Here is a 13257-nt window from a genome sequence, read left to right as displayed (position 1 = left end):
AGACTTTATAAAACAAAACAACAGAAAATGATAGCACATTTTTGCCTCATATTCAGCTTCCAAAAGATGAGAGACCAGCGTTTTTTCCCCCCAACAAAAGCAGGAAAAGTGAACACTATAGCTCATAAGGACAACACGATTGAACTTTTATTTCTTTGTGAATACCATCCATTGCCATGTCTGTCTCTCAGCAATGAAAGGGATTTGACAATAGCTATCATATACATTCTTGTCCCTATTCATATATCAAACTATACAGTACTAGAAATTGATGTTGCAGGACAACTTTCATTTTGAAGAAAACTATTTTAAAAGGATGTAGAAAGGTCTTTGGGATGAATCAAGCTTTAGACAAGATCCCTATTATGATTTAGTGTATTTTCTAGTCAACCAACCATTATTCAGTTGTAGCAGTAATCCAGACTGGCTTTAGACCACTCCACAATGGCTGGGTGATACTAGATGATACTAGATACTAGTGACTTCCCTTCACTGCTATATTGGAGGTCTCCTCCAATCTTTTCAGAATGGCATACAGATAGTCCTTGACGTACAACAGTTCACTTAGTGACCATTCGAAGTTACAGCGGCACTGAAGAAAGTGACATGACCATTTTTCACACTTATGACCATTGCAAGCATCCCAATGGTCAGGTGATTTACATGCAGACACTTGATATCTGATTCATATTTATGATGGTCGCAGTGTCCCGGTGTCATCTGATCCCCTTTTGTAACCTCCTTGTAATCAAGGAAAGAACCTAGAACTAGAACTAAGGAGAAATTTCCTGACAGTAAAATCAATTAACCAGTGGAACTTGCCTTCAGAAGTTTGGGTACTCCATCACTAGAGATTTTTAAGGAGAGATTAGACAGCCATTTGTCTGAAATGATATAGGATCTATTGCTTGAACAGAGGGTTGGACTAGAAGACGTTCAAGGCCTCTTCCAACTCTGTTATTTTGAAAATTGGAGAGCTTTTATTTTATAAAAACCTAAGTCTTACTGATCGTACTGAATTTAACCCTGGATTCCCTCTTTGATATTTTGCATGTTTCATGTTTGTTTGTTTATTTATTAAACATGTTTATCTACAAGCATTAGGTCTATAATAATAGAACAACTTTAAACACAATTAAAAACAGAGATCTTAACTCAGCATTGACCCAGCACTTATTATGACTTAATTTCTGGAGGATCTAGATTTTTTTTTTTTTGCATAACTAGTACAGATAGGGTAACAGTTTCCTTTATTAAAATCAGAAAGAGGAAAATGTATTTCTTTTTCATCACAACTGAACTGAGAAATAATTCACACCTTTCAATGTTTCTCACAAATAAATAAATATAATGGGCAATATAAAAGATGATAGAATAACCCTGCAATCTGTGAAGGATGGAGTCTTTGTACAACAGGAGTTTGTGGATATCTACTGCTGCTATTGAGGGCATAATGTGCAACTGAAAACATTAACTAAATACATACAGTAGCTCTTTTGTGATCCGGTTTCAACCTGTTATACCAAGATAAGGATCTAGGTGTTGCCATACGCTTCTTATTGCTTCAACTACAATATACAAATGAGAAATCAATTCTCACAGCTGCTCAAATTCTTAGTGAAAATAAATCCTTATCCAAAAGTTTACATAAAGCAGATTTCCAACCACTTTGTCTAAACAGAAATCCAGACACTTAAGAGCAATACGCCTAAAAAATCTGACCAAGACCTTGGTCAGCCATTTGTCTGGAATAGTACAGGGTCTCCTGATTGAGCAGGGAGTTGGATTATTTGATCTCTAAGGTCCGTCCCAACTCTGTTATTACTGTTCCTGTTGCAATATTAGCTTTTATTGAGAGCAAACCCAATGCATCTCACAAAATATGGGTAAGACTTCCTATTGAAAGCTCCATTGATCCTTGGGTTCTTACATTTTACATAATGGAGGTTCTTTATGTTTTTAAACATTTCAATTGTACTTAGAGAAAAGAAAAGATCTACCCTGGGAAGAATATAGGAGAGATAGAATAGGACAGAAAAAAAATCTGTTAATGGGAACAGGAAAAGAAACAGATGTCCAAAGTTGCAATATTACGGGAAGAAGAAGTGATAAAAATGTCCGCCATCATTTTTTCATTTGAATAGCTGGATGAATTTACCTCATTACCATACATTGGCTAAAAAAAGGGAGAGAAAAATACATTAATACAGGGCAGAAAGATGAGCAAAATTATTTCAGTTCTTCAGAACTGAAGATGCTTCTTGAACGAGAATTCATAATTGGGACAATTATGATTGAGAATCTCTACAAACATCTTAAAAAGTGAGGTGAGTCAAGCCTCACTCCGTTTAATGCCCTTTGCATGTGCTGAGACTAAATTCATTTCCCCAGCATTTGGAGGGTTCCAGGCAAGAAAATCTGAGCTGGTTTTTACTAAATATAATATTGAGGGTGTCACAGTTAATTCTTCTATAATATTGTAAATATAAAACAAGAGAGAGAGAAAATTCAACACAAATGATAAAAATAGTTCAGAATATGAGTTAAATACGAGCTAAAGCCTTAAAACAGCAACGCTGTTTTTGTCTGATTGAAATCTCAGAAGAGAAGCCGTCTCTTCTGAGAAAGAAAATCTACAGCCTTGGTGAATTATAAAATAATTCAGTAACTTCGAAAGATTCTGAATGAAGAATGAGAATTTATCATACAGTTAGGAAATTAGAAAAATAGAGAATCCAATGGCTCCATCTAATGGCCAAGGTTAAAAAAAGCAGTAACTATAGAGATGTTCAGAAGATGATAGTATCTGAGCTATCTTATATTAATGTGGATGTTCAACAGGATCAAACCTGATTAGGATTTCAATGGAAACCCACTTGGGAAAAGCAGGGCTGATGACTAGACTGGAAATATCCTAGAAGAATGTTTCTCAACTATGGCAATTTTAAGACATGTGAACTTCAACATTTAAGGGCTAAAGTTCACACCTCTTAAAAGGTTGCCACAGTTGAGAAATTCTGTTCTACAAGGTGGCATTGATGAGCTACTTTCATGCTAGTGGCAAGAAAACAATAAATATTTGTCATAGCGTCACCATGAATCCAACTCTATTTAAAGGAAACATTATTATTCTTTGGAAAGATTTTTATCAATAATCTTCAATAGTAGCTGGCAATCTAGTAGCACAAAAAATGATGAGCCAGACTGACCAATCATAAAAGAGACCTGCTACATCTAGGATAACTTTCCCAGCTCTACTATATGAAGATGTCAAGGACTGAACCTGTGAATACAGGTAGTCCTCGATTTGCAACCATTTGTTAATGACTGTTCGAAGTTACGGTACTGACAGAAGTCACTTACGACTATTTTTCACACTTACTGTTGCTTAGCAACAAAAATTTTGGGCTTAATTGTGGTAGTAAGTTGAGGAGTCTGAATGCATTTATTATAATAGTTTGTCTGTTTTAGGCATTTCATGATTAAAAGTTGTAGAAACAGGATCAAAGATATGGTAAAATCTCCACTATTCAAACTTACCACTGATGATTCTCAGCACTTGATGGATCCAAGTTAATTGCATTCTCTCCAACAAGTTTTCCTGAAAAAGGTGCATTTTAAAATTTTTAGCAATATGCATAAAGTAATATTAGCTTATGCTCCATTCACTCAACAATAAATATAATTATATATTGATTGTGACCTTAAATCGGGAATTTATCTTATTTGGCTCCAGATTAATTTAATTCAGCAGGACACACATCTAGGATAAAACCAATGTGGTGTAGTGATTAAGGTATTGGACTAGACAGGGGACATCCAGGTCCAAGTCCCGCCTCAGCTGTTGAAGCTTATGTAGAACTACTGTCTCTCAGCATAACCTTGTACCCAAGGCTGCTTTTAGGAGAAAATTGGAAAAGGCATGTTGCCTTCAATTCACAGGGGAAAGATGTACTAAATGTATGTATTGTATGTAATAAATAAACAAATATATTCAGCTTTGCAATTAATATTTTGAAAACTACAATGCATGATTTGGTAGAAAATTAAAAAGAACCTAAATCAGAATAAAACCTGAAGCCCTTCCCCTAACATTCCCTGTGTATTCAGAATTGAACTGGGGCAGGGAAGCTGCTTCTCTGAAATTCCACTAATATACTTGCTTAGCTAAATATTCTCACCATCTTTCTTGGTGTGAGGCTGCCCTGGTACAAGCAAAGAAAAGTAAAGAGGGAATCAGATTAGTTCCCAGCAGGATTGTTACCAAAATTATTTCTCTGCCTCAGCTGGCTAAATGAGCCACATCTTATTTTTAGCAGAAGCAATAAAACAGCATTCCAGATATATTTCTAGTTTGAACAAATTTGCATTAAAATCTATCTGAACAGCCAACCTTCAGCAGCATAATTCTTTTTCTCCTCAGCATCTGTAGTTAACTCAAACATGTCCCCGTAAGCTCGGACAAGTCTCCAAAGAAAGTCAGGATGGTTTTGATACTGCTTGCAAACAAAAGAGATGCATTTGATTGGCTTTATTGCAGAGATCTTTTGAGATATTTAAAATGCATGTCCCCCCCAATCCCCATGTGCCATTCTGTAAATGATTACATTTCTTGTATTTTAAATTCATTGGGTTCATGCCAGTGGTGAAATCCTAACTGGTTTGCTACCGCTTCTCTGGCTGCGCATGTGCACTGCATGCCAAATGTGTGCTGCATGTGCATGCACAGTATGCGGCAAAAGGAGGCTTGGGAAGGTAAGTAGAACAGTGGGGGGGGGGGGAAATCAGCCATGGCGCGCGATTTCGCTTTGCTAGAAAGCAGGAAAGCTAAACCCTGCTGCACAGCTGATCGTCGGAAATACCGGTGAACTGGTAGCTTTTTTTAACTACCGATTTGCCAGAACCGGTAGCTAACTACCAGTTCGCCTGAACTGATAGCTTTTTTTTTATCACTACTGGTTCTCCCGAACAAGAGAGAACTGGTAGCATTTCATCTCTGGTTCATGCATTATTGTGTTGTGCTTTGTTTATTTACTACACTTTTGAAGCTGCCTGACTCCAACCAATTTGGAGCTGCTGACAGAATGAAGAACAACTTAAAACAATGAAATACAATAAATTAGGCCAAAACAAATTACAAGATAATTACAAGGTAGCAACCCAGACAACCCATAAAAAAGCAGGGGGAGATCCATCCACCCTAGGCCAAGATTTGGGAGAACAGCCAGGTTTTCAAGGCCTTCTGGATACCATTAGAGTGGGAGCTGTATGGATCTCATGGGGGCCCTAATTCAAGAGGGAAGGTGCCACTAGAGACATTGTACCCTTCCTGGGTCCCAAAATATGACACTGTTTAATTGCGGAGACTCAGAGTGCACGTATTCTGCCAGATCAGTAACTCCAAATAAATGACCCTATGCCAAAAAAAAAAAAAAACTTTTTCCAGAGTTTTCTGTTGTAGCAAATAATAGGATCTAGAATTTAATATATATATGTTTTAAAGTCTCTGCTGTAAAGTAAGATTTTTTTGCTGTACGGCCTGCCAGATTTCTATAAATAGTTACATGGAAGCAGTATTTTTTTTTCCTTTCTGCAAACTGAACTAATATACAGTAGCTTATTTTGACCCTTCAAATGCATTTATCTAACTACTGAAATTCATTCATTCATTCAGTTCAGGGGACCCCAACATTTGTTGAAAACATCCTATGGGGTTTTGTACAAACCGGTTGCCATGGTGGGTACATCTAGCAACAGCCATTGGCAAAATGCAAACTGACACCTCCCCTATGCATTAAAGACTCTTTTTATCACCCGAGCCAATGTTTGTCTTTCTTTCCTATGCAAGGGGGCTGCCTCTGAAAAAAGCATCACTTGTATTTCCTTAGAAGGGGCACAGGCATTCTATATGATGCAGTGCCAGCTCTCTCCCATCACCTTCATTTTAGCGTAAACAAGAGAAGTTCCTAGCAATCTTGCCTTGCATTCTTTGCTTTGGTACTAAATTCTGTTTGTATTCTACAAACAACATGGGAAGTCCTTGTTTGCTGCTAGAACCCCTCCATCCATGATTGAAAACTAACCAAGGAGAGAAGCAACCTAGAATTAAGGAGAAATTTCCTAAGGGTGAGAGCTATTCACCAATGGAATAGCTTGCCTTTAGAAGTTCTGGGTGCTCCATTACTAAAGGCTTTCAAAAGGAAACTTGACAACCATCTGAAAGGATACAAGGTCTCTTGTTCGAGCAGTGGGTTGGATTAGAAGACCTCTGAGATCCCTTCTAACTATTATTCTATGTTCTATCTTCTCTCTAATCCCACAGTAAAAGCCACATTGACTCTCATATAAACCAAAAATTTAATGTGGGAAGAAAGGCTATGCTGGTCTGTTGGCAACCAGAAAAGGGAAACCAGGATAGGCACAACTTGATCATGGATGTGGTGCAGTGGTTAGAATGTAGTATTGCAGGCTAATTCTGCTGACTGCTGACTGCCGGCAGTTCGAGTCTCACGAGGCTAAAGGTTGACTCAGCCTTCCACCCTTCCGACATTGGTAAAATGGGAACCCAGATTGTTAGGGGAAATATGGTGACTCTGTAAATTGCTTAGAGAGGGCTGTAAAGCACTGTGAAGTGTATATAAGTCTAAGTGCTATTGCTAAGTCCTATTTCCCATCTGCACTGAATAACCATAGCCACTTATATGGGGAGCACACTCTCAGCAAATATTTGGGAATGTTAATCAAAGGGGACATTTTTAAGCAATGAAATTTTTTCCCCTTAAAACCAATCTACTCAAATGTGTCCTTAAATTTCAACATGACTAAAACTTTTAAAAGTACATAATAAAAGGCACCGAACCAGTGGTGAAATTCAGCTGGTCCTATCTGGATCGTGCGATCCGGTAGTGCCGGCGGCCAGAGGCTCCACCCACCTCCCCCTCATCACATCCTGTTTACGCTCACATGCGAACCGGTAGCAAAGGTAAATGAATACCACCCCTGAACTGAATTATTGACCATACCGCTTCTTCTCTTTCAAGCAATAGTTTGAAGCTTTCTCTTTTCTCATGTTCCGAGCCATCATGCATTCTGTCCACCTCCTGCAGGAGATTAAATAATTCTGTTTTTTCTTCTGGTGTCAAAGAAGATACAGAGGAATTGATCCATCCTTTTTCTTCCTCAGATTCTCCTTCGGTATCAGTATGAGCTGTCATGTAACTAAAATAGAAGAGGAGAAATATAATATTTTCTTCTTGAAAACTACATGGTTATATTGTCACTTGTAACTGTTGGTTTTTTTCTAATTAACATATCTTAAGAATGCAGCAAAGTATGCAATGTTGAGCATTTTCATTAATTTTGCAATATCCACAGACAGACCAATTAAATTATGCTTAAATCAGGCACAGTTCTTTGGTACTTTGCACAACAGGTAGTCCTTGTTTTATAATCATTCATTTTAGAGACCGTTCAATGTCACTGAAAAAAGTGACTTACGGCCATTTTCAGACTTATAATCATTGCAGCACCCCCACAAAATCAAAATTTAGACTCTTGGCAATTGGCATGTATTTATGATGGCTACAGTCCTGGGGTGATGGGATCATCTTTTGTCAACTTCTGACAAGCAAAGTGAATGGGAAAACCAAATCCACTTAATTAGTATGTTACTAACTTAACATCTTCAGTGATTCATTTAACAACTGTGGCAAGAAAGGTCATAAAATGGGACAAAATTAACTTAACAACCATCTTGCTTAGCAATGGAAATGTTGGCCTCAATTGTGGTTGTAAATCAAGAACTACCTGTACTGTATTATTATTTTTATTTATAAGAAACTATTCAGTAAAATTACAGTGACATTTTTGATGTTGAAACATAAAGCCAATCTGAATTTATTGAAATTCAGCAATTACATCTTTTCCAATTAATATTGTCTTTATCTTCAGTTTTGGTTGAAATGTTTATCTTTTTAAAACGAAGAAATTGTTTTTTAATTTTAATTTTGTTTAAAATTACCAACTGAAAAATTCTTCAGACCATTGAATTGTAGAAAAGATACACAACGGAATTACAGTTTTTTTTTAAATGCAATCATTTGGAACTAACAACATTTCTGCACCAAATTAAAAAATGTTCTGATATTCAGAGGTATTAAGATTTATTATGGCAGTCAGTATTATTTACTAAATCACAAGACCTTGAGACAAGATAAATTATCTCTTAGTTTCCAATGAAAACATTTCAATCCTTTAAAAAAAACAACCACCAAGGTCTTGTTCTTAGCCTTGAAAAGACTGTACTGGATACTGCAAGTTGTTGTTGTAGTTCTTAGGGTTTGTCCCACAAGATTTCATAGTCTGCTTGTTTTTGAACTGTGCTCACCTACTTCTTATAGCAAAGCTATCAATGCATGATGCAACAAGGGAGTTTGTTTTTCAGCTGGCTTATTGCAGAATCCGAAAGTTATTATAGCTGAGAGGGAGTAACTGACCAAAGTCCACCCACTGGACCTCTGTGTATGGAGAAGGACCAGTACTCTCTGCTTCTAGTCCAGCACATTAACCACTACACCACACTGGGTCTCTTAGTGCAGTATTTGTTATGCCAGTAAAATTCAAGCTGTCAAATTCATAATTACAAGTTTGCAAATACTGTACTGATTTATTACAAGTATTTGCAAATACTGTACTGATTTATTACAAGTTTGCAAGAGCTTTTTAAATCTGCTATAGGTTGTTTTTGTCTATGAAAATTAGTACATTCAGTATCGGGAAAGAGGAAGAATTTTATTTCAACTTCTCTCTCTACTGTAGAGTTTAGAGATTATAAATAAAGAAGACAAAGTAGTAATTGCATTGGTAAAGACAGTCCTTACGGATAAACCAAGCATCTCTACTTCTTGCAGCTGGTTCAGCTTTTTTTCTTTAGAGAATGGCAGAATCCAAGCATATTGGCCTTCCACATCAAGGAATATAAATCTGTTTATCAATCTTGAACATGTTTGATGAACATGTAAAAAAAAGCTAGAACAAATACATACACTTACACAGAGAATTTTAAAGATTAATATGCAACTGAAACCAGATTTTTTTTCTTTTGGGATTGATGGACAAAACAATTGGGAAAAATGGTTATGGAGCTTTTTTTTTTACATAACTGTAGTGAGATTATTGTATGCATGATGATAGAAAGATGCAGCACAACCTACAGTGGAGGAATGGTTGGTGAAGATGATGGAACTTACTGAGATAGCTAAATAGAATTCTTTGATCAAAGAAAATACAATACCTATGTTTATTGTGGAATGCAAACTCTTTGTAAACCTTCTGCATGAAACAGGAAAAAATGAACTTATGATTTATGGTTTTGATGATTAGACAGGGTAGATTATAGAAAGAAGAGTTATCTTGTAAACATGGAGTATAAGGTAAAATTATAATTGTATTTCTAACTGCCGCAAACAAAACTGGAAGTTATTTCTTTGTAACTTTTTCCTTTCTTGCCTATTTTTCTTTTACTTTTCCCCTTTCTTGCACCTTTATCTTTCTGTTTGATTTCTTTCTTTTTCTTATATTAATTTGTATTAGTTTTTAATCTTTCTTTTTAAAAAAAATTAATAAAAATTATGTATAAAATGTACCTTGCTTTTATGGGCTTTTTATCTTTTAAAAACTAAGCATTTCATTAACACAATTCCAAATATTTTTAAAATACCCACCCGCCTTCACTTTCAGCCTCTTCAGAACTGGTGGTATCAGATACGCCTTGAGCTGCTGCCTCGGTTCTTCGCTTCTTTGCAAGCCTATGTGAAGGGCTGGTTCTGCGACTTTCTGTTTTTCCTTGAAGTTCATCTCGAACAAGTTCATCCAACTTTGGAATAGCTTCCTTCAGAAACATCAATTCTCTTTTAAGTTCTTCCACACTTATCACCAAGCCATTCAATTTCTCCAGGATTTGAAGCTGTCTTCCTTGTAACAGCAAAACTGTCCTTTCCTCTTGGTGAGTTTCATGTGGAAAATCTACTAAATCAAAACTGTTGGCTGAATTTGGATATATGGGCAAATGCATACCTTTGCTGCGTTTGTATGTCTTGAGATACCAAGAGACAAAGGTTATTCCAGCAGCTCCTGCCATTAAGCCAAATAATAGCCTTTTGTTTTCAAAGTGGGACATGCCTGCTGCTTCTGAGTGTACAAAGCAGAAGAGAAACCATGGTTTAATGCTTTCTGTGAAATACCTTGCTTTTTGCAAAAGACAGGCTAGAGCATGGGGGTCAAACTCAAGGCCTGCGGGCTGAATCCGGTCCACGGGGTGCTTAGATCTGGCCCATGAGACCATCCTGGAAACAGTGAAGGACTGACCCACAGTGTCTCACTTCTAGATACTTCTAGATACTAGATACAGGCAATTGTAGACTACTTTGTCTACTGTTCCTCCCACAGCCCAATTTCTCAAGTTAAAATAATGTGGGGAAATACAGAAATGGGACACAAGGCAGAAATAGCCTAAATTAGGTGTGGGTCAGATTCTTCCATGACCGTGCAACTAACAAGTGAGTAGTTATTGGATAACCAAGTGTCTTGTCTGAAAGGTGTTCCCCCCCCCCCTTCAATAGATAACTGGAGTCCAGTTGCCTTTTGAAGAAAAAAAAAGCACCACAATGACCTGGATGACTGAGAATCTCCACAAACAACTATTGTTTATTGGTGGAAGCAGAGGGTGTAGGAATAACAAATGCTGGGAAATAAATAATTGCAATATAACATGTGTTAGCATGTTGCATCCAAAGTGCTTATAACAGAACTGATCACACCTACAATAGATCAACTAGCTTTGGGCCTTTCCCAAATATCAAGCTGATATCACCAATTCAGATTTGATATGCCTTGGAGCAGTAGGACAGGTTTGGCTTAATACAAATACACTACAATACTGAAGTGAAGACTTCAGTAGACCAATTTAAAGGAGACGGTATCTGATATTTACAAATGTCCATTAAATCAAAGACAACTGTTGTTAGTCAATGTGTAAAAACAGATTTGTTCTTGCAAAGCCAATCCCATTGATCTTTGATACATCAAGGTTTCACTGAAATTTAAATCCAGTGCAAAGGGGACAGGACAAGGCTGTTTAAATTATTGGTCTGGAATGAGAAGAGGAAAGTGTGGCTGGGTCAAGGATGAAGTATTGGTATTTTGGTATATTGGTATTTTCATACCATGACTGCATTGCATTAAGATGCATATGGAGCAGAGCCTACATTGAAGAAATAACAATAACATCCTATTTCCTAAATGGGATTAGAAGGCGCCCTGCGAGTAAACAATTCATACTGTTGAAACTATCCAGCTCCAGTTTTCCATACACTGCTAAAGACTTGGTTGAGACTTGGTTAACCTGCTTCAGAATAATCATTCATTAGATTTTTAAAATGTTACTTAGAAGCAGATATTAGTTAAATCTCATACTCCGTATGGTAGTAAATAATCCAAGGAAAATCAGTTTAAGATCCAGGGTCATAACTTCTGTTGGGCTCAAATATTGGTAATCTAATGATACCTGAAAGGCTAACCTCAGAACTAAACTAAATTCAGGAAAAGTTATTTCTAAGAAGTCCTGCCTATGAGTGTTTTGTGGGCCTTTTATTATAATAGAGCAAAGAGGTCATCCACCTATGACCTAATAATAATAATATTCATTTCTAGGGTGCCTAAAACTCTATAATTGTGTTCTCTCCCCAGAAAGTCTGTCTCTTAACTATGCTGTCCCCAATGCTTTAGGTGAGTTGCTAAGCTGCAGAGGTTGGCTTTCTTGTAACCGAAACAACCAAGCATAACCCGAAAATCCATGTATCCATGCTCATTGTGGGCATACAGTCACAAGAAGCGGTGCTATATACAGCCCAGGCAGCCCCAACCGAGCAGAGCGCGCCTAGGCGCAAATTACGCGAGCCTCTGGCGCTGTCGAGGAGGAAACACGCATCCCTGCACCCGCTTCTGAGCGCCTCTTCTCCTTCAGCCAGCCCCGTTTTCCCTCTGCGAAGGACGCAGGCATGCTCAGTTTCCACCTACCAGGGAAGCCCTCCCGATCCGGCTCACCGCTGCTGCTTGCGCTCCCGCCGCCGCCTTCTTCCTCGCTTCCGCACCAGAGCCTGCGGAGAGACGGCGGCGGAGAAACCGCTCAAGGGCCACCCACACAGTTTGAGACCCGGATACGAATGGGCGGGCGGTGGACAGCGCTCCCGGGAAAGCGCCGCTTCTTAGTTGTTCGCCAGATGGTCGGACGGCAGCTCCCATCGTCCCCTGCCAGCGCCGCTTGTGGGGCGGTGGAAGTTGACCTCCAACACGGCTCGAGGACGGTTTTTCATGGAGCTGGGAGGACTTCCGGAGTCCTAGGTCAGGGATGGAGACCTTGTTAATCTCCAAGGGTGCTCGCAACGCCAACGCCGCCGTGGATCCGGCTGGCTGAGCCAATTTGGCAGGTTCTCTCCTCCGCTGCCCCTCGCCTCGTACGTCTCGGATACCAATACCGGCGGAAACTATTAGTATGCCCATTTATCCGTACCGAGTATGAGGATTTAACTAATATAAGCATTGAATGTAGTTGGAGTTTTGACGTAAATAACTTGGCTGTTTTGTTTGGGAGAAAATCTGAAGTGCATTTCAGGTGAACGCATGGGAGTGAATGCGTTTTGTCTCCAATCACCAGAAAGGAATTTTGTTTATACCAGCGATGCAACCGCTAGTTGAAAATTTATCTTTGGAAAACGACCTTTCACTATTTACTTGAATTAAATATGTATTATGCACAACAAATGAGTCAGAATACTGCTTAATATGTAAACTGGCATGGAAGGAATCCAAATCTTTAACCTTGTGTTAGGCAATGGCACAGTTGCCAAAGACAATAAAAGAAATTAAAACTACTGTACTTTTTTTCCAGTCATTTTACAGTAAATCCTTTAAATTACATTCTAAATAGTACTTTACACTCAAACTATTTTCATATTTTATTTGTTATCTTAACATATTGTGTTGAGCGATGGACAAACATCATAGAAACTTGTTTGTTAGGTGAAACCAGACCCAGATTCCTAGTTGTGAATAAAAGTCATTATGGCAATGACTTAATTGCAATCTAATTAAGATTGCGATTGATGTGTCTCAATGAAACTTTGCTGTGTCTTAATGTCAGTTATGAGGGAAAAAAATGGTAGCAAAAGGAAACATATAAAATGCCTTGAATTTTTGGAG

At 38.0% G+C, this 13257-nt stretch overlaps 1 protein-coding gene across 2 annotated transcripts in view; it reads right to left on the bottom strand.

Moving 5' to 3' along the window:
* RMDN2 (regulator of microtubule dynamics 2) overlaps nucleotides 1-12208 on the bottom strand; it is a 28013-nt gene extending 15805 nt beyond the window's left edge. Inside the window, exons 1-5 of one of the 2 annotated variants that reach the window (XM_070950219.1) lie at nucleotides 12076-12208; nucleotides 9723-10188; nucleotides 7023-7218; nucleotides 4394-4499; nucleotides 3541-3601 (exon numbers count right to left, since the gene is read on the bottom strand). In XM_070950219.1, the coding sequence (XP_070806320.1) occupies nucleotides 3541-3601; nucleotides 4394-4499; nucleotides 7023-7218; nucleotides 9723-10177 (818 nt within the window). In that variant the 5' untranslated portion in view covers nucleotides 10178-10188; nucleotides 12076-12208. The remainder of the gene's footprint in view (nucleotides 1-3540; nucleotides 3602-4393; nucleotides 4500-7022; nucleotides 7219-9722; nucleotides 10189-12075) is intronic. The other variant, XM_070950227.1, reaches the window with a different exon arrangement.
* Nucleotides 12209-13257: the final 1049 nt, after the last annotated feature.

The sequence above is a fragment of the Pituophis catenifer genome, unplaced genomic scaffold (assembly GCF_029215685.1).
Source record: "Pituophis catenifer annectens isolate HBS135680 unplaced genomic scaffold, rPitCat1.0.hap2 SCAF_1, whole genome shotgun sequence".
NCBI lineage: Eukaryota > Metazoa > Chordata > Lepidosauria > Squamata > Colubridae > Pituophis > Pituophis catenifer.
Note: the sequence above shows the minus strand (reverse complement) of the source record. Positions and strands in the feature narration are given on the sequence as shown.